Source organism: Vanacampus margaritifer, chromosome 18, assembly GCF_051991255.1.
Source record: "Vanacampus margaritifer isolate UIUO_Vmar chromosome 18, RoL_Vmar_1.0, whole genome shotgun sequence".
Classification (NCBI taxonomy): Eukaryota; Metazoa; Chordata; class Actinopteri; order Syngnathiformes; family Syngnathidae; genus Vanacampus; species Vanacampus margaritifer.
This window is the reverse complement of record NC_135449.1, coordinates 4,188,452-4,212,103: the sequence shown is the minus strand read 5'-3', so window position 1 is coordinate 4,212,103 and position 23,652 is coordinate 4,188,452. Positions and strand designations below refer to the sequence as shown.

Below are 23,652 nucleotides of genomic sequence, written 5' to 3'. Positions count from 1 at the left end.
CATGAAGGGTCTTGGCATAAAACCTTGAGGGACACCAGCAATTTATATGTAGAATTAACAATACAGACAGCAATACTGACCCTTGATCATAGCTATAGTAATCCTGTGTATAGTAGTCCTGACCCGGGTCGATGCCAGACTCCATGGATAACTCCTGCCAGAAGGACGGACAGTTAATACAAGATGGACACGCATTGAGCAGCCAGACAAGCTGAACAATCACTTCCCTCAATGAGTCATCAAAAGTCAAAAAAGAGACTAGAGTACCTCAGGCCTGAGGAGAGAAGGACGGAGGAGTTGTTGCGTCTTCCAGAAGAAAAGAGAAGCAGCAGATGACAAATTGAGGACATAAAGCGTTGAACACATTTGTGTCCCCCAAACTCGACACGTTTTTGACATTGTTTTCAGTTTGGGTCTAAATATACACATTTGTGGCCACAAGTCCAATTTGTACACAAGGAACATGCCATTAGTTTCTTCATTCAAGTCAGTTCAATGTCCAAGATGCAGATAAGGAAAACAAAATGACAACATACTTAATGTCTTTTTTTTTTTCCCCCCAAGCAGAAAAGAAAGACGATCATGCGAGATAGGAAAGTGAAGAAAAGACACCCATGCAACGTTGGAAAACAGACGGCAAGCCGACACCTACCTCCTGTTGTCCGTACCTACGACTGCGAGATGACAGGGTGGACAAAGAGAGAAACGTAAGAAAATCCACATTTTACAGTTCTCGTTATGCAACCTGTTCCCAATTTAAACACATTGCAAGTGCTCTCAAAAATTCAGTCATCATGGGTGTCAAAAAAAGACAATAAGATCATTGAAATTTGACCTAACAAAACTACTAGTGGTATCGGCTCTCAGTATCGGTCATCAAATACTTAAAGTACATACAAGTAAAGTACATACAACTCCTAAAACATGCCACTTTGGACTGTGATAGGATACTTGGGTGAGACAGCCACTAAAAAAAAAAGCTTAGCGCTTTTCGGGGCTTAAAAAAAAAAGAGAGAGAAAGAGATAGCATTATGTGTTGAAATAAAGGTAGGAAAGGCGAGATGGACGAGCGTGAGCCAATTGCAAGAAAAATAGACGCGCCGGCTCAGGGAGCACATGAAGGCATGATAAACAGATGAATGTCTGCTTTAAAAGGTGCTTCGCGGGTCATCCTCCGCTTCAAACCAAAACGAGCAATTTTGCAATTTTTGTGTGCGTGAACACAACGATAAGTCTATCCTTGTGCCCTCATTGCTCTGACAGACACATTATTAGTTCCTCTGGAGACAAAAACCCTGCAGACAATCTGTGTTCTGTCACAAACACACCTGGAATGATTGACTCTTTTATATCCTTTCCACCTTGACTTTCTGTGTGTGTGTTTGTTGTGACAGTAACACAAGAGCGCAAACATTATTAGTTTCTTCACAACAATGCCCTAAAACGCGTGATTTTTTTTCCCATGGCATCTTTCGTTCTGCACTTTTCTTTCATGTCACACACATCCAGTAGTTCAATAGCCTTAAGGTTTGGTTAAAGAGTTTGTTGAAAAATGTGCTGATTGGATTTTCTTACACATTTTTAATTCAAAGCCATGTTGATATTCCGGCAACAGTTTGGCAAATTTTTTGTAAAAAATTTCGATCAATTGACTAAATTCTTCATTCTCTAACACGGAGGAGAAAAAAACTTTCTTGACTAGTATGTACCGATAAAAATTGCCACTATGTTTTTTATTGACAAAATATATATTGATCCCAATAAGAAACGATTGTAAAAATGTCACACAAGGTTGCGATGAAAAATGACACGCTACGGGACATAATTTTACATAAATCAACCCTAGTAAACAAGAGATGCGAGAACACAAATTACATGACATTCATCTTCATAATTGCCCCCCAAAGAGGGTGTTCAAATGCACTTCATTTTGGCTAAAATTAAACTGCAACCATGAATGGATATTTATGGAAGATGAGTCTTTGGGACATGAAGAAGAGAAGAAAAAAAAAAAGAAGCTAAGAGAACAACAACAGAATAATGCAGTATCTATCCAATAGTAGAAAAACCCACCAAAAAGAAAGAATAAAAGATTGCCATGTAATCGGCAAAAATGGCTTCTGCAGATCTCCCAGCACAACGACAGGAGATCCTGAGAAACAATTCAGTTCATTTTGAACGATGTTTTGTTATAATACTTGATGCTGAAGGCCCATTGAGTGCACAGTTTAGAATAAACTTATTGCGATGCGATGAGAGGAAAAAATAATGGCCCCCGGCTGATAGTCTGGAGCCGGTCAAGAGTTGTGGCGGACAGAAAGCCTTGTAATAATTCCTCCTTAGAGTCTAGGGTCGTTAAAAAAGGCTGTCTTGATATTATTCACTCCTATTTAATGCAAAACCCTTGCTGTTATATCTGATTGTTATTGTACATGGGAGCTCGTCAGGGTCCGGAAGGATGTGATTTTTCTTTAGATCACTTAAAAGTAATGATTTGAGGTCCATTTATTCATTGTATGCGAAAGCTAGAGGACTGTGGACTGAGGGGGGAATCGTTTCTCAAGCTCAACCACGATGGAGTTCAGGTTTGGGTTTGGCGGAATCTGTGGAGGTGAAGGGTTCACTTCTCCTCCTTCGTCTCCGTCCACTCCTCCTCGTCCTCCGGCTGATACATCAGAGGAGTCAAGAGAGTCCGCAGATTCCGAAGCCGCGCGGTTCTTCATTGCCTTGACGAGAGGGTTCTGTTTCCGATCGATCTGGCTGAACATGTTGGCGACAGACTTCTCGATGTCTGCGATGTTCTGAATATTTTTCAAGATGCCTTTCAGCTCCCTGCGTGGAGGTTCCGGTTCCGCAGCCAGGGGTGGCGGCGTGGGTCGGAGGGACACGGGTCGCAGGGCAGGCGCCTCCGAAAACGAAGGGAGCACAAAGGTGGATGGTCTCAAGAGTGAAGGCGACAGAGGGGGCGGGAGAGGCGGCGGAGGGGGAGGGGCTGGCAGAGGAGGCCGGCTGGAGGGAGATGGCGTTGCGGGGAGGGGAGGAGGAGGGGGCGACGGGTGGACGGGAGGAGGAGGGGGGGAGGGAGGTGCCGGCGGGGAAGGTGCTGGAGCAGATGGGGGCGGCGGCGGTGGTGGAGTGGAAGGAGGATCGGGGATGATGTCTAAATGCACCTGAAGTCTGTCTTCCAAACTCGGCCTTTCTGTCAGACCGGCCCCAAAGCGTCGTAACACAGGCGGGGTTGGCTTGTGGCTCGGCGGAGGCGTCCCTCCATCTGTTTGGGTGACAATGATACTTGGGGGGCTCTCTCGAGGCTGGAAATTCGGAGCATTCGGGGCAGCGATGTACTTGGGATGCTGAGGGGAATCCGGAAAGACCGACAGTAGGATGTCAGGGGACAGAGACGCCCGCAAGTCTCTGCTAAGCTTTTGTCTCATTTCCTGGACGGCCTGCTGCTCAAACTGCCGTGCCTGTTGTTTCACGGTCAGCTTGGGTTCAAGGCTGGGGCTCACCATCTGATCCGAATCCAAGCCGTGCTCAAATCCTGAATCCAGGCCGGCGTCTTTGCTCTCTTTGAATTCAGCCTTCATGAGCTCGAGTTCCCACTGCACGGGATCCATAACCACTTGCCTCCTCAAGGCATCGTACATCTCTCGGCGATGGAGCCTCGAAGGGAGAGTCCAGCTGTGGCCGCCCCCGGACCCCCTCCCACTGTCACTGCCGCTGTACCCGCCCAATCCCGTGTCTCCTCCAGGGGAGCTAATCCTCAACCAGGCCTCTCGAAGACCTTTCCTGGAGGGCGAGAAATGCCCGAGAAGGTCTCTCCTCCTCTGGCTTCGTCCAAGAGTCTCTGGACTGCTCAGGGTTCCGTCCTCATGGTAGATTGGGTTTTTGATGGTCAGAGGGTTTTCGTCCGACAGAAAGGTGATGCTGGACTCGGACTTGGGAAGTTTGTTGCGCACGCCTCCGTTGGCGACGCACTGCCGGTGGGCGGCGATGGCTCGGGTGGCGAAATCGGAGATCAGGCGTTGCCGATCGCTTTCATCCAAACTTCCGGCACTGCGGCCTGAACGGCTGGCGTAAAGGACGCAGGGAAGGAAAGAGCAGAAATGAAAGATGGAATGACGTGAAGGATGCCTGTGCAGAAGTTATCCATGTTGTGGTAAACTGCAAAAGGTCAATCAAAGCAACTGGACTCGTCTCGGTTGTTGAAGTCGATAATCCATCGCTAATCGTTGGCTTAAATCTCTGCCAGAAAGTTGCCACTAACAAGAAGTTTTCTCACCAGACAAGCGAACCATCAGTTTGATTGATATGCAAAAAGTCATGACCACTGCCAGAAGACATTTGGATTAATGGTGTCACATCTTCAACAACTAAAGAGAGTCCGGGTGCTTCGATGCAACTTTTTGCGGATGACGTGAAGGATCGTGTCTAGGGAATTCTGTTGCTAAAGTAATATGAACGATTATTAATGGCGGATGTTTGAAAAGAGTGGACATCTATTATAAGACACTAGGATTATTCACCCTTGGTGGAGATCTGGACTCTACTGAGGAAGTTACAATGGGGCGTAGGAAGGTTATAAAACTCAATAATGGTGGACTAATATCACAGCTAAGAGACGAAGACCGCAAACACTGTCGACTGAAAGACAAAGACGCCACCGCATCACAACTATCAATGACAGCGAGGAAGGATCAATGGTTTTTCGCTGCGCTCTGAGAGTTTGCAGATTCCTTTTGACAAACGACCAATTGAACGCACTCTCCAGTATTTGCTGAATCGCAGCTTGCGGGGCGACAACCAAACTCTGCAGACTTCCAAAGCGTCGGCTTCCACCTTGAAAGGTTGATTCAACCTTGCGCTACCTACACACGTTTCCCACGTACAAGCTTTGGACACGTGGCGCCACTAACCAATCCAAAGCGTAAAAAAGCTAAGGCAGGAAGACAGCACTTTGAACATTTGACTCACTTTTGTCTGTCAGTTTTGCAGAAAGGCAGGAAGATGAAAAGATTGATTATGTTTAACATTCTGTACAAGCATATATAATACAATAAAATGATTATGGAACCGAGTTGTCCTGGAAATGTTTGATAAGACAAAGTAATGCGCCTTTACAGCACTCAGTGTTTGTTCTTGGACCAGGAAGAGAAATCATGCAAAGAATACAAATTTGGAGGAAGAACATTTTGAATACAGTGCTGAGATTGCAGATCATTTTCTTGTGGATTTTTATAGTCCTAGTCGGTCAACAAATGAAATCTGAAATGTTGCTGTTTTTAGGCAATTCCGTCGATTTATTTCAACTATTAAGATTGTTAAGCAAAAAAACCCCACATTTTATGGTATCCAAACACCAAATAAAAAGATTCTTAATTTAAAAAAAAGTTTTATAATAGACCTCATTTACGTATACGCAAACTTTTTCTGGTTTTATACTTTGATAACAAAGAAACCGTTTGTACCCTGCGAGATGCCAGCCTCGCTGAACTCATTGATGTAACACAAAAATACCAACATGCTCATTTTTACAAACAAAAACACCGCTACAAATACTCTGCATGTTATCAGTGGAACTAATGATCGCCCGTGGCGGTCGCCTTGTAAATTATTAGCTGCATTTATTTCAATTATCTCATCTCGGTGTTGATTTTTTGTGCACGTTGAGGCCGCCTGCATGAAATGCCGCAGCGTCCTTTGATTGAGCGCGCCCCCCATCTCGCACACGCATGTTAATGGCGGTGCGAAAGCGTATCGAAAACAGACGGGGAGAGCGGCGATACGTGGAATGCTGATAAGGCCTTCCTCGCGACTTGCTCTTTTGTGCCCGGGAAAGGAAATTTAAATTAAACTATCTCGCGCAGCAGCGCCTTGAGTGCGTCAAAGAGTGCGCTGGCTTGTTAAAACCTGCGGATGGAAATTAATAAGGCATCGCTTCATGCAAGCGCTGTTTGAATCTCGTCGAAGCCGTTGAAACAGAGGAAAGTGACAAGATTACATTAAACGCGGCGCGCTTGGGGGATATCGAGGGAGCGACCACAAATTGTGAGCATATCATTAAAGGTTGGAAACGGGATTGTAATGTCACATGAAAAACATAGATACACAAAGGTGTCATGACTTAAGAGGACCTGAAGCAAGCTGCAGTTCATCTGGAAAGGTATTCACAGTGCTTCACTTGCTCCACATTCTTTTGTGTTACAGCCTTCTAAAAGAAATTAGGAATTTTATAACTTGAACTTCATGCTTGGTTTGCACTCTGATAACACTATCAACTGTAGGACCTTCTGGACAGGTGTGTGCCTTTCCAAATCGTGTCTAATCAACTGAATTCATGACAGGTGGATTTTATTTAATCTGTAGAAACATCTCAAGGATGATCAATCATTTTATTTTTGCATTTTAAAACCCATGTAAGGTATTTTTTTTTTTTTACGACATATAAGTAAAATGAGCCAAAATTCGTCTCACTATTGGAAATGTGATATCCAAGTCGACCACTCAAAATGTTCAGTAGCATCAGACCTATCCATACATATATAGTTTTATTTATTTGTTTTTATGCCCTCTATGAACAAAAAAAGCAATATTGTCCCAAAAGCACAACTATCTGTGTGTGCGTGTTTTGCTATAAGAATGGAAAGGAAGCACATAAGTCAGCTCAACCAAAAATGATAATTAGCTCTCTAGCGCCATCTGGTGTATTATGGCTTTTTTTTTTACTCTGAAGTCATTTTTTCCCCCTATGTTTAGTTGATGCGCCAGTGAAGGGATAAGTTGGGTAATTGCGGGAAATGCACTATAAAACATCAGGTGTACAGTGCATCAAAAAACATGAAAAAATATGATTTATAATGGGAGTCAATGGGCCAAAATTTGGATATTTTTACTCACGTGTACTATAAAAATTTGTTTCCCACATATAATAATGACAATAATTTTGAAATTTTGGACACTGCCATTTTGAACTTCAACATTTTTTGGACAATTGGGTGCAATTTCAGCTCAGTGATTACCCCCCCCCCCCCCCATCATATGCTTTATATTTGATAACAATATTAATACAAAGCCAAAAATTACATTTTCCTTATGAGGACATTTTGTGTTTTAATGTTGGTCATATTGGCAGGACTTGAGGTAGTACTTGGTACAGCTTTCTGTAGGCGTAAAAAGCAGGATTCAAGAGGACTTGACTTTCGATAATCTTCAGCAAAAACCAGCATAGGCTGAAATGATTTGTTTTTATTCTTATTTCAAATTAACAGCGGCGAACAAAAAGTATGCCACCATTTAGTAGTAAATGGGAGACAAACAAGAGAATTGAGGAACTGTACAAAAAAAAATCTGCAAAAACTACGACGACACTCACATGGCGTTGTCGCCCAGCTCTTCGTACAAGTTGTTGGCGGTGCCCCCTCCAGGTTTGCCGCTTGGTAGCGCCATCTGGATTCGGGCGGTCTTGGCACACTCTTCCTGTCGTCTGCAGAGGAAGCACAGATTTAAAGATCTGAAGCAGCACCCTAGGAGGGCTTAAAAAAGTGCCACTAAATCCCTCACTACTCGTGTCCTTGACAAAGACTGCATGCCAACGACCACTAATTATCTACGTTGTTAAGCACTATGACTTTTTAGTTTTTGCTTTTCTCATTTACCACTATAGTTTGTTAATAGTTTTGTAGTTAATTGTCATTCTTTCCCCGAATTTGTCATTTAACAAATGACCTTCCAGCTTCTGAGTAGCTAAAATGACCTTGTGGTTCAAGGTTACATCGCCACCTGCTGCCTTGGCATGGGCTTACGAGTGCACAAATCCAATTTCAAGTGGACAGAAATGGACAGAATTCCCAGTTGACAAGTGTGTTTGGCATGACCATATGAAAACTGTACTCACTCTTTAAATCTGCCGATGACGGGTTCGATGGAGAAAGATGGAGAGAACGAGAGAGCGATATAGAGAGACAGATTAGTGACTCTTTGAAGCTGGCCGAATGTATTCCCTGCGATAAATGGGGATTCAGAATACATAAAACACGAAGACACAGAGAATTAAATGTGGGGTTCCACAGGGTTCTTAATGGGGGCCTCTACCATTAACATTAACTTTGCTCTCTTTTGGTAATTCAATTGACCTTTATGGAGGACCAAAACTGCCAAAATTCAAAATAAATTAAATGACTAAATAAATAAAGTGAAAATAAAAATGGTCATAAAAATATAATTCAAAAATTTTATTAGAAATAAAAATAACAAAATATGTATCCATAAATAAATAAATAAATAAATACAAAAATTAAAAAGGAGATTCAAAAAACAAAAAATAAATATAAAAATAAATGTTGAAATAAATACAAAAATAAATTTATAAATATAATTAAATATCAATCAATAAGAAGGCTCTGCTCTCACATTTATTTATTTCATGCTGCAGACGCTCTCCATGAAAGCTGGCGAGACTTCATTGTTCGCCGAGCCGCTCACTCGACCAATGAAAGGTCCAAACCAAGACACGCTTAGGACCGCCCCCTTGTTTAAATAATATTTCATAACTGTTCTTTTTATTTCCATTTATATTTATTTTTTTAATTACATTTTTGAAATTATGTTTTTATATGTGTTTTTTCACTTATATTAATTTATTTATTTTGAATTTTAGCAGTTTTGGTCCTCCATAGACCTAACATTAGACTGTTGTACAAGTATACCAATTCATTCAATAATTTTATTGGCCAATGTAAAATAAAGTGCACGTACTGCCTGTAAGTGATGATAACGACGAGTATGGCGGGCACACAGCAGATGATGATAATGACGGCCAGGGCCAACAGCGCCCCCTCTGTATAGCCGACAGTCTGCACAGCCTTCTTCACACTGGTCACCGCTTCCGGGGTTCGGATCTCCAGGATGCGCCCGCCTGGAGGCATGAAGGGCTGAAACTCTTTGTTGATGTCAAGGAGTTTCCCGTCAAGAAACCTTGACAAATACACGTAAATGCTCAATTAGAACCGATGCTGACATCAGCTCATCAGCTGGCATCGTTCTCACTTGTGGAGCTCCTGCCTGGCCACGGCTCTATTTGTCAGCGGGTCGATAGCGTATATCATCAGGTCCGATTTGGTGTAGTCCTCTTGTTCCAGTCCATCGCCGTGACGGTGGGGACCGATAGTTTCCACAAACACCTTAGCTCCCGGAATCTGATCCTGAACGTAGCGCTCCAAAATACTGGCAAGGAGAAAAAGACCTCTTTGGTTAAACACAGGCTCCATGTTTAGAGGAATTAAGTCCCACGCATCCACACGCAAAACAACTTTTTTTCGAATCCTGACAGCAAGGGCACACCGCCCGCTGTGCAACATTGATTCCTGTCCCTGCGAAACACCGGCTCACAGCGGGGAAGGTGCGTTTCTGTGTCTGTGTGCACTGCTCTCAAAAATATCATTATCAAGCTCCTGTCAGGCTTTGATCAAATATATGTAGCCACAAATAACCATCAGAAAGAATCTTCGAGCTGAACAATACTCGTTACCTGAGCAGCTTGTCTTTGTTTTTGTCCACATACGTCGGAGGGACGTTTGATACGACCACCTGCATGTCCAGCTGGTTCACCACTGACACCTTCACATGACAAAATGGAAATGAAATTCATTGCTGTATTGGAATCATGTCAACCTGTAAAAAAACACCTAATGAATGGCAAAGAAGTATTGAGACACCCAATCAATTAACTCTTACGTCCACGTCGTGCAACTATAATCATGCATGTAAAATACATACATATACTGCCGCCAATACTCACCACTATCTCCGCCTTGCTGCTGTGTCCTCGCCCGTAGTCGTCCGTCGCGACCACCTCGAACCTGAAGTAGGACCGCCGCATGTTGCGGTACATGATGGCCGTCTTGACCACACCGCTGAGCGGCTCGATGACAAAGCCGTCTTTGCTGTCTTTGGCGTCTTTCCCGGCCAAAGGGGCGTTGATGAGGCGGTACGTCATGGAGCTGTAGTTGCCGGTGTCTTTGTCCAGGGCCTGCAAGATTAGAATCGAGTAGATGCTGTCATCAGCATAATCACACTTCAATAAGCAATATTAACATAATCACTACCAGCGTCAATGTGATGATCATCGTCCTTTTGGGATTTAATTAATGACATCATTGTTATTGTAGCTGGATCAAACGATTGTGGAATGCGGTCAGAGCTGAAGGCCCCACATTGTCAACATGTAGAGACGGATGTATTGCATGCTAGTGCGTAGTAGGGGGTAACAGCAAGAGAGATTTTTCTGAAAAGAATCCTTTTAATCTGGCAAGAATTGGGAGACCCCCACTGTACAGCTCCAACTGCCCGAGTCATGTTTTATAGACAAAATGAAAACGAAGAGCCAAGATTTCTTTTTGGTGCACGAGCCACGCTCACAAAGATGGCCTTAACTCTATTGACCGTTTTATCCCACGTTACTGCATGTATTAATCTTTCATGACACTATGTGAAAAAAAACCCTGAAATGGCCTCAGAGAAATAGAAGCAGTTGTGAAATTCAAAATACATTATCCAAAGCTTCAAAGTGTTTGTCTACGCACAGTAGAAGAAGTGAAATTTAAAAGACATTTTAAAAGGCAGAGGTGGCGATGCAATATTTTGATCCTGTCTTTATTAAAACTTTCCGTAGGATTTTACATAACTCGTGGGCAGTATTTTATTTTGAAATGACCTGGTCAGAACCATCAAAAAGCCCAAAACGGGTCACAATGCCGTCTAGGGGTTCACTCCCAGTCATTTTCACTAAAGCAACCCCCTTCGCTCCCGGCTGTTTTACTGGATTTTGACTGATTTTTGCAAGGTCCACAGAATATTCAGTTCTATTACTATAAAAAAATGAAACCTACCAAAAGAAAGATTAGGCTCTTTGTATCTGTTTCCGTTTTGCGTTAATTGGCATTAGAATTTAGCTAAGTTTCATCATTATTCACAAACCTGTTGAAAACACTGGCAAAAAGAGCTTGTTGCAACATGGCCCTGGTTGATCTCTTATACTCTGCTGCCACCTGCTGGCCATATTTTTGTAATAACTACTATTTCCTTAAGTGATCTCTTCATGTCAGAAGCTGTATCAAAGCCTTCTTTCTGTATGCTCTAGCATAAAAAAAACATAAAAACGTATAAATACATTTTTGGGAGTGCAGGAGAAAGTATTAAAAAACGTATTTATAGTTTTTGGGGGTTTGAATGAGTTAATAGAGTGTAGTGCTCAGATACAATCAAGCTTTGTTGATTAGTCAGGCATTTGCAGCAATTCTCGACGGTTTCTCCCTTGATTCAGACTGCCTTATTTCTCGACCTTTGACCTTAAGAAAGCAGTGGTTTTGTCAAAATGCCATCCCGCCATAGTCTTTTATGAACTTTGTTCAAAATGGCTTTGTTCAAATGGCACTGTAATGTTTTAGGTCTTATTGGGTCACCATGCATGGCATTAGATGTGGGGTGCCTCAGGGTTCTCTTTGTAGGCCACTACAGTTCACCTTATTTTTGTTTTCTTTAGGTAAGTAAGTAAAGCAAATTGTATTTATATAGCACATTTTACAGACAAAAGGGTCACAAAGTGCTTCACAGATCAAATTGATCACAATAAAAAATAAAAACACAATCAAAACAATCAAATACAAAATAGACAAACTTAAGGTCAAGGCCAAGTTAAACAATTGAGTTAATCACTCCCCCAACGGTAAACTGTAATACAGATGATTTTCTTTTCCAAAGCTTTTTAAAGCTGATGCAGAGTGGTTTCTATTAGTGATTGTAACATCAGCCAGCTGGGATTTATAAGGCTTTTAACGTGCCAAGGAAGCGTCAAATGCTACTAAATGTCAGGCGCACCATCTGCAGCTTTTGACTTGCTTACAACAACAAAAAAAAAGGTGGATTTGCAAAGGCCAGTAATATTTACAGTGAGACTACCGAGATCAAGCTTCCCTTCATCTTTTGTACCACTTAGCCTTCTATTCAATGTGATGGCCTACAGCCTGCAGTCATCAATCATGCACACCGTGGACCTGCTGCTGGCTCCATCTATTCATCCCCTTATAACTCGTGACTATGCTCTTAATTAGATTCAGGAGGACGCGAGTTATTTCCATCAACTTCCTTAACCTATCCCAGCCCGCTCCTGTATTGACTCGGTCACAATCGTGGCAGGGAGACGTTACCATAAAACAGGTCGGGTCGGGGGTTCGTCTCAGCTTTCAATATCCATGTGCAAAAAATGTCATGTGTCATTTACAGTGAGATTCTCATCTTTCTTTCTACTCTAGCTCAAAATCGCAATCCAATATTGAAGCAAATAGTTTGCCTTCCATAGACCACAGTTATTACGCGCAAATCTCATGCGGCATCTGGGCTCATTAAAACATGCTGCTTATATGTCCCAAAACGTGGGCTGAAGGAAAGTGGTGCTACAACCCATTTTGCATCTTAGAAGTTATTCTAATAGCACCACAGTACCACAGTAACTGCTATTTACTGCGATGTGGACCTCTCCAAGACAGCTGAGAGACGTGCCAATTAATTCATAAGCAGAAGTCGATAGCACGGAGAGATAACCTTACGGGGAATCATGTTACTGAATATTATCGGCTAAATAAATGTTAGGCATTCGCAGTGCATTGTATTTTATGTACTTTCAATTAATTTAGCTGGATACCCTCGTGGTTTGGAGACCCGAGTGTGCGCAAGCCATATTATTTGACAGAAGAGGATGTGATAACACTGGGATAAAAGAGAGTTCTGCGACGATCCAGTTGGTGAAACCCCACGGGAGAAGAGCTCGGATATTAATAACTAAAAGGAGGTGAAGTTTCATCCGGATTCAGAACTGGATCGGAGATCATGTAAATTTACACCACAGGAGAAAAATCTCATCTGACAAAAATTTGGTCGAGATACAAATGTTAATTGGGATTTTTAATCAGATTCAGATGCTGTTTAAACTTGTCGCTTTCTGACAAATAAAGTACATTTGGTCCAACTTGAAAAAGAACACTATACAATCCTCCCGAAACATCTTTCCCCATTTAAATGAATGGAACTTTTATTAATCCACTCTATTAAAAAAGAAAATATATATTTTTTGTTTGTAATGTGTTCAATGATAAAAATAGCCCTCTTATTATATTGTAGAATAAAAAAGTTGTGCATCATGACTTAATGCGGCTCCTTCTGGTGTGTTTGATTTGGCCACTGGGGGCAGTATAATAGCAGACACAAAAAAAGAAGACTTTCACAGCTACTGTGACTCAGTAACTGCATGAAGGCATTTTTCGCAAGCGATGAAAAATATATGCATCGAAGCATTGTTATATTGTGTGTTCAAGGGATACTTGACTCATTGAGCCATTTTCAGGAGTCAAAAGTTCATATTTTTTCCAGATTTAATTTGATAACTTCATTATTTTTTTGTGTATAATTAATACCTTTAAATATATATTTTTTCCACTTGCTGTCGACTGAAGATAACATCACCTGTGCTGAGGAAGTAGGAAATGACCAATCATGGCTCACCTGTTTTCTGGCTTTGGTCAGCAAACTGAGCCATGATTGGTTGTTAGCTACTTCCTCAGCACAGGTGATGTCATCTTCAGTCGACAGCTAGTAGAAAAAATAGTTTTTAAAGGTATTAATTGTACATAAAAAAATAACGACGTTACCAAATTCATTTTTGGAAAAAATCAGATTTATTTATTTGAGTCAAGTATCCCTTTACCACGTGCTGCTGCATCTACGTCTGCAGTACCTGCACTTGCAAGACAGATGTGAATGTTTTGGCATCCTCTGCTACTCCTCCGATGTATAGAGAGGTGGTGAAAACTGGCGAGTGGTCGTTCTCATCCTGGACGTCAATCACCACCACGGCCGTGTTACCTGAAACGCACACGCGGCGAATTAAAGAATCAGTTTTGAGTAAGAAAGACAGGCATCCAAACGGATGTACAAAGAAGAGTATCAAGCGAGTGCAACGTGGCAGATTAAGACATTTCAAAGCCGGTCAGGTCCGACTTTGACGTCGCAGTCACTTGTCACCATAAAAGATAAGCTTCCCATTGAGACCTGCGGCGCGACTTGACATCCGACAGCGGGAGAGAAAAAAAAAATGGCTGCGACGCATTTAAAAACTTTTAAATGCCTGCTGGCAAGGAACATCACATTAAAAGGCCGTCGGCGAAATAGAACTCGGCAGCTATTACCTTTTTGTGCCTGCAGGAGACAACGCAGAGATGTTTACATTTGGTCGAAACTGAAAATGCCACTGCAACCCTTCCCTTTTTCCTCTCGCTGCTCAGAGCGGCTCAAAGTCCTCAAAGAACAGTTTTTGCTTCGAACGACTGAATTATGCGAGTTGACATTTACGGATCTGCTCCTTCCGTAATGAACATTAACTATTGCATTGGGTCACGCTGAGCCACAAATGAAAGCTTGTTGTGTTAGCTACCCAAGTGCGCCTTGTTTTATCTGACATCAATATTGTTTGCAATTAAACACAAATAAAAGCTGTTGTTTTGCCCGTTTGTTTACGAACAATGAAACTTAACTCATTCACTCGCAGACATTTTCAATGAAGCAACCCTCTTCGCTTCCTACTATTTTACTGGATTTTGACTGATTTTGCAAGGTCCACAGAATATTCTGTTCTATTGCCATAAAAACGTGGAACCTACCAAAAGAAAGACTAGAGTCTCTTCTTTTGTCAGGAAAAAAAAAGTACTGTTTGTTTGTATCTGTTTCCGTTTTGCAGCAATTAGCATTAAATTTTACCTAAGTTTCATCATTATTCACAAACCTGTTGAAAACACTGGCAAAAAGAGCTTGTTGCAACATGGCCCTGGCTGATCTCTTATACTCTGCTGGCCGTTTTTTTTGTTATAACTTCCATTTTTTTAAGCGACCTCTTCATTTTCAGAATCTGCATCAAAGCCTTTTGTATCTTCTAGCATAAAAAAACAAAAAAATATAAAACGTATAAATAGGTTTTTGGGAGTGCAGGACAAAGTATTAAATAACGTATTTATACGTTTTTGGGTTTGGATGAGTTAGAATTAGGCAAAATTGCAACAATACTACTGTAATGGAAGATCATTTTTTAGCTGCCTGAATCTCTGTTTTAACATAATGATGATATTCTAATGCTACATGAACTTCATAAACTTGATGTTTATAGCAGATGGTCACTACATGCGGGTTAAAAATCAAAAGTATGACTTGGTCTGATTTCAATGTAAAAGTTCAATGAACCACTTTGGTACCACCACAAGCTAGTTTGGATCATTCAAATGCCGTTTTACTATTTCTTTGTCCTTGTTACTTACTCAGTCTGCAAGCATAAGTTAGAGGAAATCAAGCTTGCGCGAAAGTATGCAAAGACATCTGTTAATTAGCATAGCATAGATGAGGATCTGCGCACAACTGAGTATTGTTCATGTCGTGTCATCTTTTGATGAGACACCATGTCTACCGTGTCTAGAGACACTAAAGATGAGCTCAAAGCCTTCCCAAGCAATGGTCACAGATGCAGCATTTCCAAAACAATAAGCCAATGAGGCCCAGTCATTCAGGCACACTCACCGCATAGTCAGAACACATTTTGAATTACACGCACGTGAAGCTGAGACACAGGAAATAAAGAAATTAGAGTGAATCGTGTCACACATTACAATCCAAAGATTGTGGCTTTAACCAAAACAAAAACAGGAGGTGTCTACCCCCCCCCCCCCCCCCACCCCCAAATCTGTTGATCGGCAAGACCAGAATGCTTATTTACGATTCCAACCTTCACTTAAGTCAGAAAATGGTGGCAGCACCGTGTAGTTAGAATGCTATTGATTTGTTGCCTGATTAAAAGTGCGGCCTGACGAGAATTGAAGAGTCGCTAATGAACACAATGATGCAGAGCTTTATTCCTGGCGGAATACTTAAGATTTAAATTGTGTAAATGAAGCGAGCACCAGCATGTGGTAAAACACTATAATTAAAGAAGAAAGCCAAGGAGCATCAATTAAGATGCACACAAATTGGCGAGTCGAGCGGCACTCGTGGGGAAAGACAGAAGGAATCCTTAGATGGAGGATCATAAACATGCAAAACACTGCAATTTAAGTTGTAATTTTGGTTCGCCGAAAACCCTCCCAGTGTCGAACCTTTGACACAATAGCAGCAACATTGATGTCATGAAAACAACTGCAGGGTGCATCTAACAGAGTGAACCCTAACTGAAGTCATTGACTCCCAGCCATTTTCACTGAAGCAACCCTCTTCGCTCCCAGCTGTTTCACTATGTTTTGACTGATTTTGCAAGGCCCACAGAATATTGTGTTCTATTGCTATAAAAACATGGGCCGTACCAAAAGAAAGATTAGAGTCTCTTCTTTCAGCAGGAAAAAAAGCATTTTTGTATCTCTTAACGTTTTGCAGCAATTGGCATTAGAATACAGCTAAGTTTCATCATTATTCACATTGAGTGTTAAAAACACTGTCAAAAAGAGCTTGTTGCAACATGGCCCTGGTCGATCTCTTATACTCTGCTGCCACCTGCTGGCCGTTTTTTGCAATAACTATTAATGCTTTAAGCCACCTCTTCATATCAGAAGCTGCATCAAAGCCTTCTGTTGGCGTGTGAAAAAAAAAACAAATCAAAACATAAAAAAACTTATAAATACGTTTTTGGGAGTGAAGAACAAAGTATAAAAACGTAGTTACACGTTTTTGGGTTTGAATGAGTTAACTGTGTGGGATACTTTCCATCTGTAATGAGCGTAAATGTGTGATGTAGAAACCCCATATGACTAATAGATTTCATTGTTATTTATACATCTATTACAAAACAACAACAAATGTTCGTTTTGTGTTCTTCCCATTTAGAAGCCCTTGTCACAAAGAAAGGACCATTAAGCGCTCAAGTCGACCACATTTGGATTCAAGGATCATGTCTGATACAATCAGGGGGGGAAAAGAAAAGCAACATGCAAGATTTGAACTCAAGGTAAGAGACAACAACTGCGACGTCTAACTTCATCCCACAAAGACAGGTAAGCTAATGTCACAGTTAAGCTAGCTGCTAGCTGGCCGAACATTAATTCTAAGCGATGCCATTTATGTCGTTCAATGAGTAGAAAATAAAAGTAATTTAGGACTTGAGACTTACTTCTAACTCACACACATGTGACTTACTCCCACCTCTCCTTTCCAATTCTGACGTCCTTCCCATTGTACCGAAATGACGCGCAAGTGCCTGGTTGAAACGAGGCTATATGCTAACATGTCAGGGTTAATTGCCACCAAGGCTGCCAAAGTGCGAAAATGACTGCACGGACACAGAACGCCTGACATGGAGATGAGAATGCTTTCACACCACGTGTCCGCTCGCATGTCCTCATTAGACAGCGAAACGCCAGCCTGGAGTTAATTGTCGCGGCCGTTGTGACCCAGCCTGCCTCAGAGGAGGAGAGTTGGTCTAGATGAACTCGCTTACTCTTTGAGGGAGCTCGGAGGTTGGAGGAGACCACCCTCATGGAGTCTGCTTCGACATTGAGAACGTAGCTGGAGTTGGCCTCGTAGTCTAGCCGTTTGGCTGTGGATATTAATCCCGTTTTGTTGTTTAATTCAAAAACACCTGGAAGCAGTAAGAGACTATGTAAGAAGGGTTTCATGTTTTTATGTAGCCATATTATAAAGCGTCACAGAAAAACTCACAAATATTGCCATCTAAGGTAAATCACACCTGTTCTTAGCTACATGCTAGAAACCCGCAAGCTATACTTAGTTAGCGGTCATGCAAATTAGCGAAGGCAGCCGAGCGCCGCCGCCACATCCTGCGCTCACCTCCCTCGTTGCCCTCGACGATGGAGTACACGATGGTTTGATTGACAGCAGCCGCCAGGATGACTCCCACCGGTGTGCCGACCGCAGCTTCCTCGCTCACGGGCGGAAACCTGGGAACACATCAGTCGAGCAACAGCCGCCTTTAGCAACATTAAATATGGATACGAGTTACTCGGGGCCATCTCTTTCCTCCCGAGGCTCGGCCGCAATCAGCTGAGATTTCAAATCTGTCAAGTACTTCCAATGCAGGCCTTCCCTGCCCGCCTTCGTACCTTCGTATTAGCGGTAAACATGATCTGCACTGAAGTAATCAAGTGTATTTTTTTTTAAAAATCTGTCCTAAACTCATTCACTCCCAGCCATTTTCGCTGAAGCAACCCCCTTCGCTCCCGGCTGTTTAACTAGATTTTGACAGGTTTTGCAAGGCCCACTGAATATTGTGTTCTATTGCTATAAAACATGGAACCTACCAAAAGAAAGATTAGAGTCTCTTATCTCATCAGGAAAACAATATATTTGTATCTGCGTCCATTTTGCACCAATTAGCATTGGAATATAGCTATGTTTCATCATCATTCATAAATCTGTTTCAAACAGTGGGGGAAAGAGCTTTTTGCAACATGGCCCTGGTTGATCTCATATACTCTGCTGCCACCTGCTGGCCGTTTTTGTAACAACTACCATTGCTTCAAGCATTCTTTTCAGTTCACAGGCTGCATCAAAGCCTTCTGTATGCTCAAGCATGAAAAAAAACAAAAAATAAACATTTTGGTACGTCTTTGGGAGCACCGTTATATTTAAAATAGAACAAATTTATACATTTTTGGGAGCAAATGAGTTAAACTGAGTATTGATTATTCAAATGACTTTTTTTTTTTTTACTATTTAAGTTACGTAATTAAAATTTGAGGATGTCTACTTTTACCAAGTATTGGAACAAATTTTGCCAGCTGATATGCACCCAACAAAATAAAAGATCAACGGTGGCCTGTACATATACAAATGCAATAACATGGCAAAGATTTAACAGGGGAAGTTTCAAAAGTGGTTGAAAAAACGACGTTGACAGATAGTGAGCGCTGGCTAGGAAACATTAATTGCTTTACAGGTATCGAACAAATCTGTGCAAAGACGCTCAGGTGTAGATAAGTATGACAGAGAAAACGAAATTCTACAACTGACTGGAGGGGAGGGAGTAAATCACTACTAATTGTTGTTCGATAATGAATTCATACATCAGTAGGTAAATGTCAGCCTGAATGTGGTCGCCGTAATGCAGAAATTGGGTTTTTACAATGAATTAGCATGCGCTTGGCCAAATGTCAGATAGAAATAAGAAAAATAGCCTGGTCCAATTAGACTCAAGGTGACATTGGAAAATGACTTCCTGTCAAAAGTTCAACACACTTTGTGGGTAAATGACATGGCAAAATTTGAGGGGAGTGTAAATGCTAATTTGCTCTTAGGTAATCATCTATATGTCACAATGACGTGTCTAAATTATACTCTTAACTAATCATCTCCAGTTTAAAACCAATTATTAGCAAACCTCTTTTAAGATAATGCCACATAGAATTGGCCGAGAAATCGCTTGGGGAACAGAAGGCAACGTTCAGGATAGACCAAAGCAACAGGAAGTAGAAACAGAGCCTAAAGGTCTTATATTATTCAACTTTTCAACATACTAATAAAGTTCTCAAAAGTGCGAAAGACATGTCTGACATGCATTTGTCAAAACGGACATTTTTGCTGTCCCTGAATCAGCAAAAAAAAACAAAAACAAAAAACGCTCTGTTCAAAGCAGCCTGTTTTAGGGGCGTGTCACTTTTATGTAAATAGCAGAACCAGGCCACGCCTACGCCATACCCTTTTCTCTCGAAGGTCACCAAGTCATGGAAGTTTAACTCTTTGACTGCCAGACGTTTTCAGAAAAGGGATGTCGTGGGTGCCAGCCGATTTAAGCATTTTGACTGATCTTTCAAGGTCCACAGAAAATTATGTGTTTGGACTATGGAAACACACATACTACCAAATGAAAGATTGGACTCTCATCAAAGTTTGTTTCTACCTTATTCCGTTTTTCAGTAATCAACAATAGAAAATGGTTAGTTTCACCTCTGTTTTGAAACAAACGTCTTTTAACGTCTTTGGCACTCCATAGGATTTTACTAAACGTTATTTAACGTTTTTGGCAGTGTTTCTGCTAAAGTGCATTTTCATATTATGGGACCTTTAAGACTCAAATTGAATTTTCTTTGTGCGTTTTAAAAAGGCAGTTGCAAGTTTGACTGTATTTTGTCCTGACCGCAAATTGTGAAGCAATTATCTGAAAACATTGTACCTGTTCATTAATATGCACATTTAATTCGAAGCACTGCAACATGGAACTCCAACTCCATTTGGTCTTTAAAACATTTATTCCAGTCTTCCCAATTGTGTAATTCGACCAGCATTCGGGGTCCTTCTTCCTCCCGACAGACTTGGACTACAGTTGTTATCAATGCCGCCATTCTTTCTTCAGCAGCAGCCTCTAATTGACATCAACTGAGACCACTAGGGGTGATTTAAAGCACCCACACGCTGTCGGGCTAGCGGCGTTCACAAAAACGCACAACATTGCCGTGTTGTACAAGACTTCCTACACTAGAGTGGCGTTGACACCAGATGGACTTCCTCACTAAGTGGAGCAAGCTGGCTTTATGCTGATAAGACGGGAAAATCGGAAAAGTGGCATCCGATAATTACAAATTATGTAGCAGGTGAATTTGCAGATAAGAGCCCACATTTTTTTGTCTTCACATTATGAGGTACGCACAAGTGTGTGTCGGATGTGTAGGTTACAGAGGCAAAATAATGAGGGTGTTGATAGATGTCGGCACTGATAAGGCGGCTCTCTGTGGATGTCTTTCTTATTGCCGCAGCCATTTTGTTTTGTCTCACTCATTACTACAAGCTCGCCTCCTTCGCACGCTCTTTTATTAGGATCCATCATATTTCCCTGTTGTCATCATTCTTTATGCTCCTCTTCAGTTTCTTTCTTGAACTTCATTTACGTTCTTCACCGTTGTTGGCCTTCCCAATGGCAGACTATGTAACTTACTTATCCTCTAACTTACATATTACTATGTCATTTAAGTATGATATTGTGAAGTGAAAAATATTTGATAGTCACAGCACTAATTTGCGCTAAATGCAATGCCATTTGTTTGTTTTCAAAAAACTGTGCCCCAAAATCCTGAAATTTTGTGTCAAAAAAAGTTCCAGGACTGAAACTACAAGCTTTCCTAGTTAGTGTCAATCAACCAACATGTATACAAACAAATTATCTGCGGTTTGATTGGTTCAGTACACAAGAAGAGGTGAGGGCAACTCGCAGGCCCTGAGCATCCAACACTTCCTGACAGAGCGGAAAGAACATTGTAGTGATGAAGTCAACCTCCCAATCACCCAACCATGGCTCCATGTGGTTCTTTCCCAAGTTAACTCATTTGCTCCCCAAAACTTTGAAATATGTTCTATTTTACCTATACTACCGTGCTCCCAAAGACATATTTATACGTTTTTTATGTTTTTTTTTTTATTATGCTTGAGCATAAAGAAGGCTTTGATGCAGCATGTGAACTGAAAAGAATGCTTAAAGCAATGGTAGTAGTTACAAAAGTATAAGAGATCAACCAGGGCCATGTTGCAAAAAGCTCTTTCCCCCACTGTTTAAAAACAGATTTATGAATAATGATGAAACTTGGCTATATTCGAATGCTAATTGCTGCAAAACAGACACAGCTACAAATATTGACTCTAATCTTTCTTTTGATAGGTTCCATGTTTTTATAGCAATGGAACACAATTTTCTGTGGGCCTTGCAAAATCAGTCCAAATCCAGTAAAACAGCCGGGAGCGAAGGGGGTTGCTTCAGTGAAAATGGCTGGGAGTGAATGAGTTAATGGGGGACTCATTTTAAAGATGCGGAACATCATCCGTGGTTCGTACTTTAGATTTGAAATATCTTTTATGACACCAGTTCTGGAACTTGTGTTGACATGATCTATGCTACACACGAAGTGACTCATTCTAAACGGTTTTAACAATAGCTCCCATCCACTGATGCTTAATTTCAATCAAATCCATCCGGGAGTATTCCGCCATTACTAGTCCCGAAGAGGCTGTCGTATCCATGTTGGAGTGATAAAAATACACCCTTTGTACTCTGTGGAACTCCCCCCCCCCCCCCCTTGCCATATCCTACTTCTCTCCACTCCACCACATTTGCTCAGGCACAACGTCTTCCTTTATGTCTGTCAATCACTCTTCTCGGGTTCTCGCCGCCTTTCAAAGCGACTCTTTTCAGTAGTCGGCACCTCAACGTTTGCCTTGCACCTCGCCATGCTGCCACCTTGCCCTTGACGCCACTGCGGTAATTGCCAAACGCGACTATCAAACGGCTTAAGAGTCGAGTGGAGGCACTGTTGAAATACGGAGCAGGCTTACGAGGGGCTGAAAGTTTTGAGGAATACAATGAAAAGAAGGTGAGTCTGCAGAAGTCGCTTAATCCAACAATCACCTACTTTAATGCTATTATAACCATGTGACTTCAACTTCTGTGAGAAAAGAAAAGATTCAATTCCTTGTTATCTTTAATCAAAAGCCCCTTTGTCTCACCCACTCCACTTCGTCAATCTTTGTCAGCTTTCATTATCCTTTGTCGCCAATTTTGAGGAGACACTTGACAGCTGAGCCACATCTGCGCTTCACTTATTGGGGTCATATCGCAATCAGGCTTGCCGCCAACTTTCCACAGTCGGCTATCCGCAGTGTCCGCAATCAACACAAGGCAAAATCAGCAGCGGCTCCTCACGCTGCACAACGTCCAAATATTATGACCGGTTTCATCCGGAAAAAACAGTGTGACGAATAGACAGTCAGAACGTGTAGCGGCCACGGCGGGAGGGCACGTGGGTCAGAGTCAGTGGGGGTTCTTGAACCTTCTTGATGAGACCAGCAGGGGACCAGAAGAATCTCGTGTCCTGACATTTTGGTTTTGAAAGGAGCGTTTCAATAACTGTGTGTCCTTTTATTAAAGTCTCGGGTTCTTCTACCTTGTCGCCTTTATAGTTAAAAAATGACTTTCTATTGCTGTGTTTCTTGTGTGACCTTCGCTACTCAGGCTAGGGAGACGGAAGCTCAGTTTTGATTTAAATTCAAAAGCTAACCAGCAAGCAGACAAGTGTGCCGACGGGCGTGCACAACGTGTTCTTGTTGAGATGCAAGCGAAGCATTTAATGTCAATCTGCCGGCCCGTCATGTTGACTGTGGCAATCTCCCGGTTCGTCTTTACCTTGCTCTTATGCGCACTTCAGCCCGACAGGTATTCTGATCGTCTGCCGCTTTAAATGTCCCGCTTGCGTGTCAATCTGTTCCTTTGGCTACACTCATTCACGCTATTATACCTCGATTGTAGTGTCCTCGCCTATCGGTTCCCTCCAGTTTGAGTGACGTGCAATCTCACGGTCTCTTTTTAAGTCTCCCGCTTTCAACATCAGTCACGTTGGAGAGTCATCTGGAATGCCTTTTTAAAAAAACTTGTCATATGACAGAGATGTTTACAGACAATGACAAACACTTAAAAATGTCAGTCGTCAACACGTTTTCTCTTTCGTCAGGAGCTGTCAGAAAGACTGGAACAAATGTTTTTTTTTCCCGTCTCGTTCATTTCCTGTGTCTCCTTATAAGGTAACACTTGTTCATTTTATTACTTACTGAGAATAAGTAAGTACTCTTGTAGTGAGT

General features: G+C 41.8%; 1 protein-coding gene and 1 long non-coding RNA gene across 8 annotated transcripts in view; one reads left to right on the top strand and one right to left on the bottom strand.

Annotated features, from left to right (window-relative positions):
* LOC144038104 (protocadherin-15-like) overlaps positions 1-23,652 on the bottom strand; it is a 113,258-nt gene that overhangs the window by 6,469 nt on the left and 83,137 nt on the right. Inside the window, exons 27-38 of one of the 2 annotated variants that reach the window (XM_077550271.1) lie at positions 17,866-17,975; positions 17,516-17,656; positions 13,787-13,914; positions 9,797-10,027; positions 9,527-9,615; positions 9,046-9,222; positions 8,755-8,973; positions 7,895-7,903; positions 7,373-7,483; positions 653-674; positions 268-306; positions 81-154 (exon numbers count right to left, since the gene is read on the bottom strand). In XM_077550271.1, coding sequence (XP_077406397.1) covers positions 81-154; positions 268-306; positions 653-674; positions 7,373-7,483; positions 7,895-7,903; positions 8,755-8,973; positions 9,046-9,222; positions 9,527-9,615; positions 9,797-10,027; positions 13,787-13,914; positions 17,516-17,656; positions 17,866-17,975 — 1,350 coding nt within the window. Of the gene's footprint in view, positions 1-80; positions 155-267; positions 307-652; positions 675-7,372; positions 7,484-7,894; positions 7,904-8,053; positions 8,974-9,045; positions 9,223-9,526; positions 9,616-9,796; positions 10,028-13,786; positions 13,915-17,515; positions 17,657-17,865; positions 17,976-23,652 lie in introns of those variants that run through there. The other variant, XM_077550270.1, reaches the window with a different exon arrangement.
* LOC144038110 (uncharacterized) overlaps positions 1-23,652 on the top strand; it is a 105,244-nt gene that overhangs the window by 1,614 nt on the left and 79,978 nt on the right. For all 6 annotated transcript variants that reach the window (XR_013289148.1, XR_013289147.1, XR_013289149.1 and 3 more), the window contains exons 3-4: positions 568-707; positions 16,906-17,026. This is a non-coding gene — a long non-coding RNA (uncharacterized LOC144038110). The remainder of the gene's footprint in view (positions 1-567; positions 708-16,905; positions 17,027-23,652) is intronic.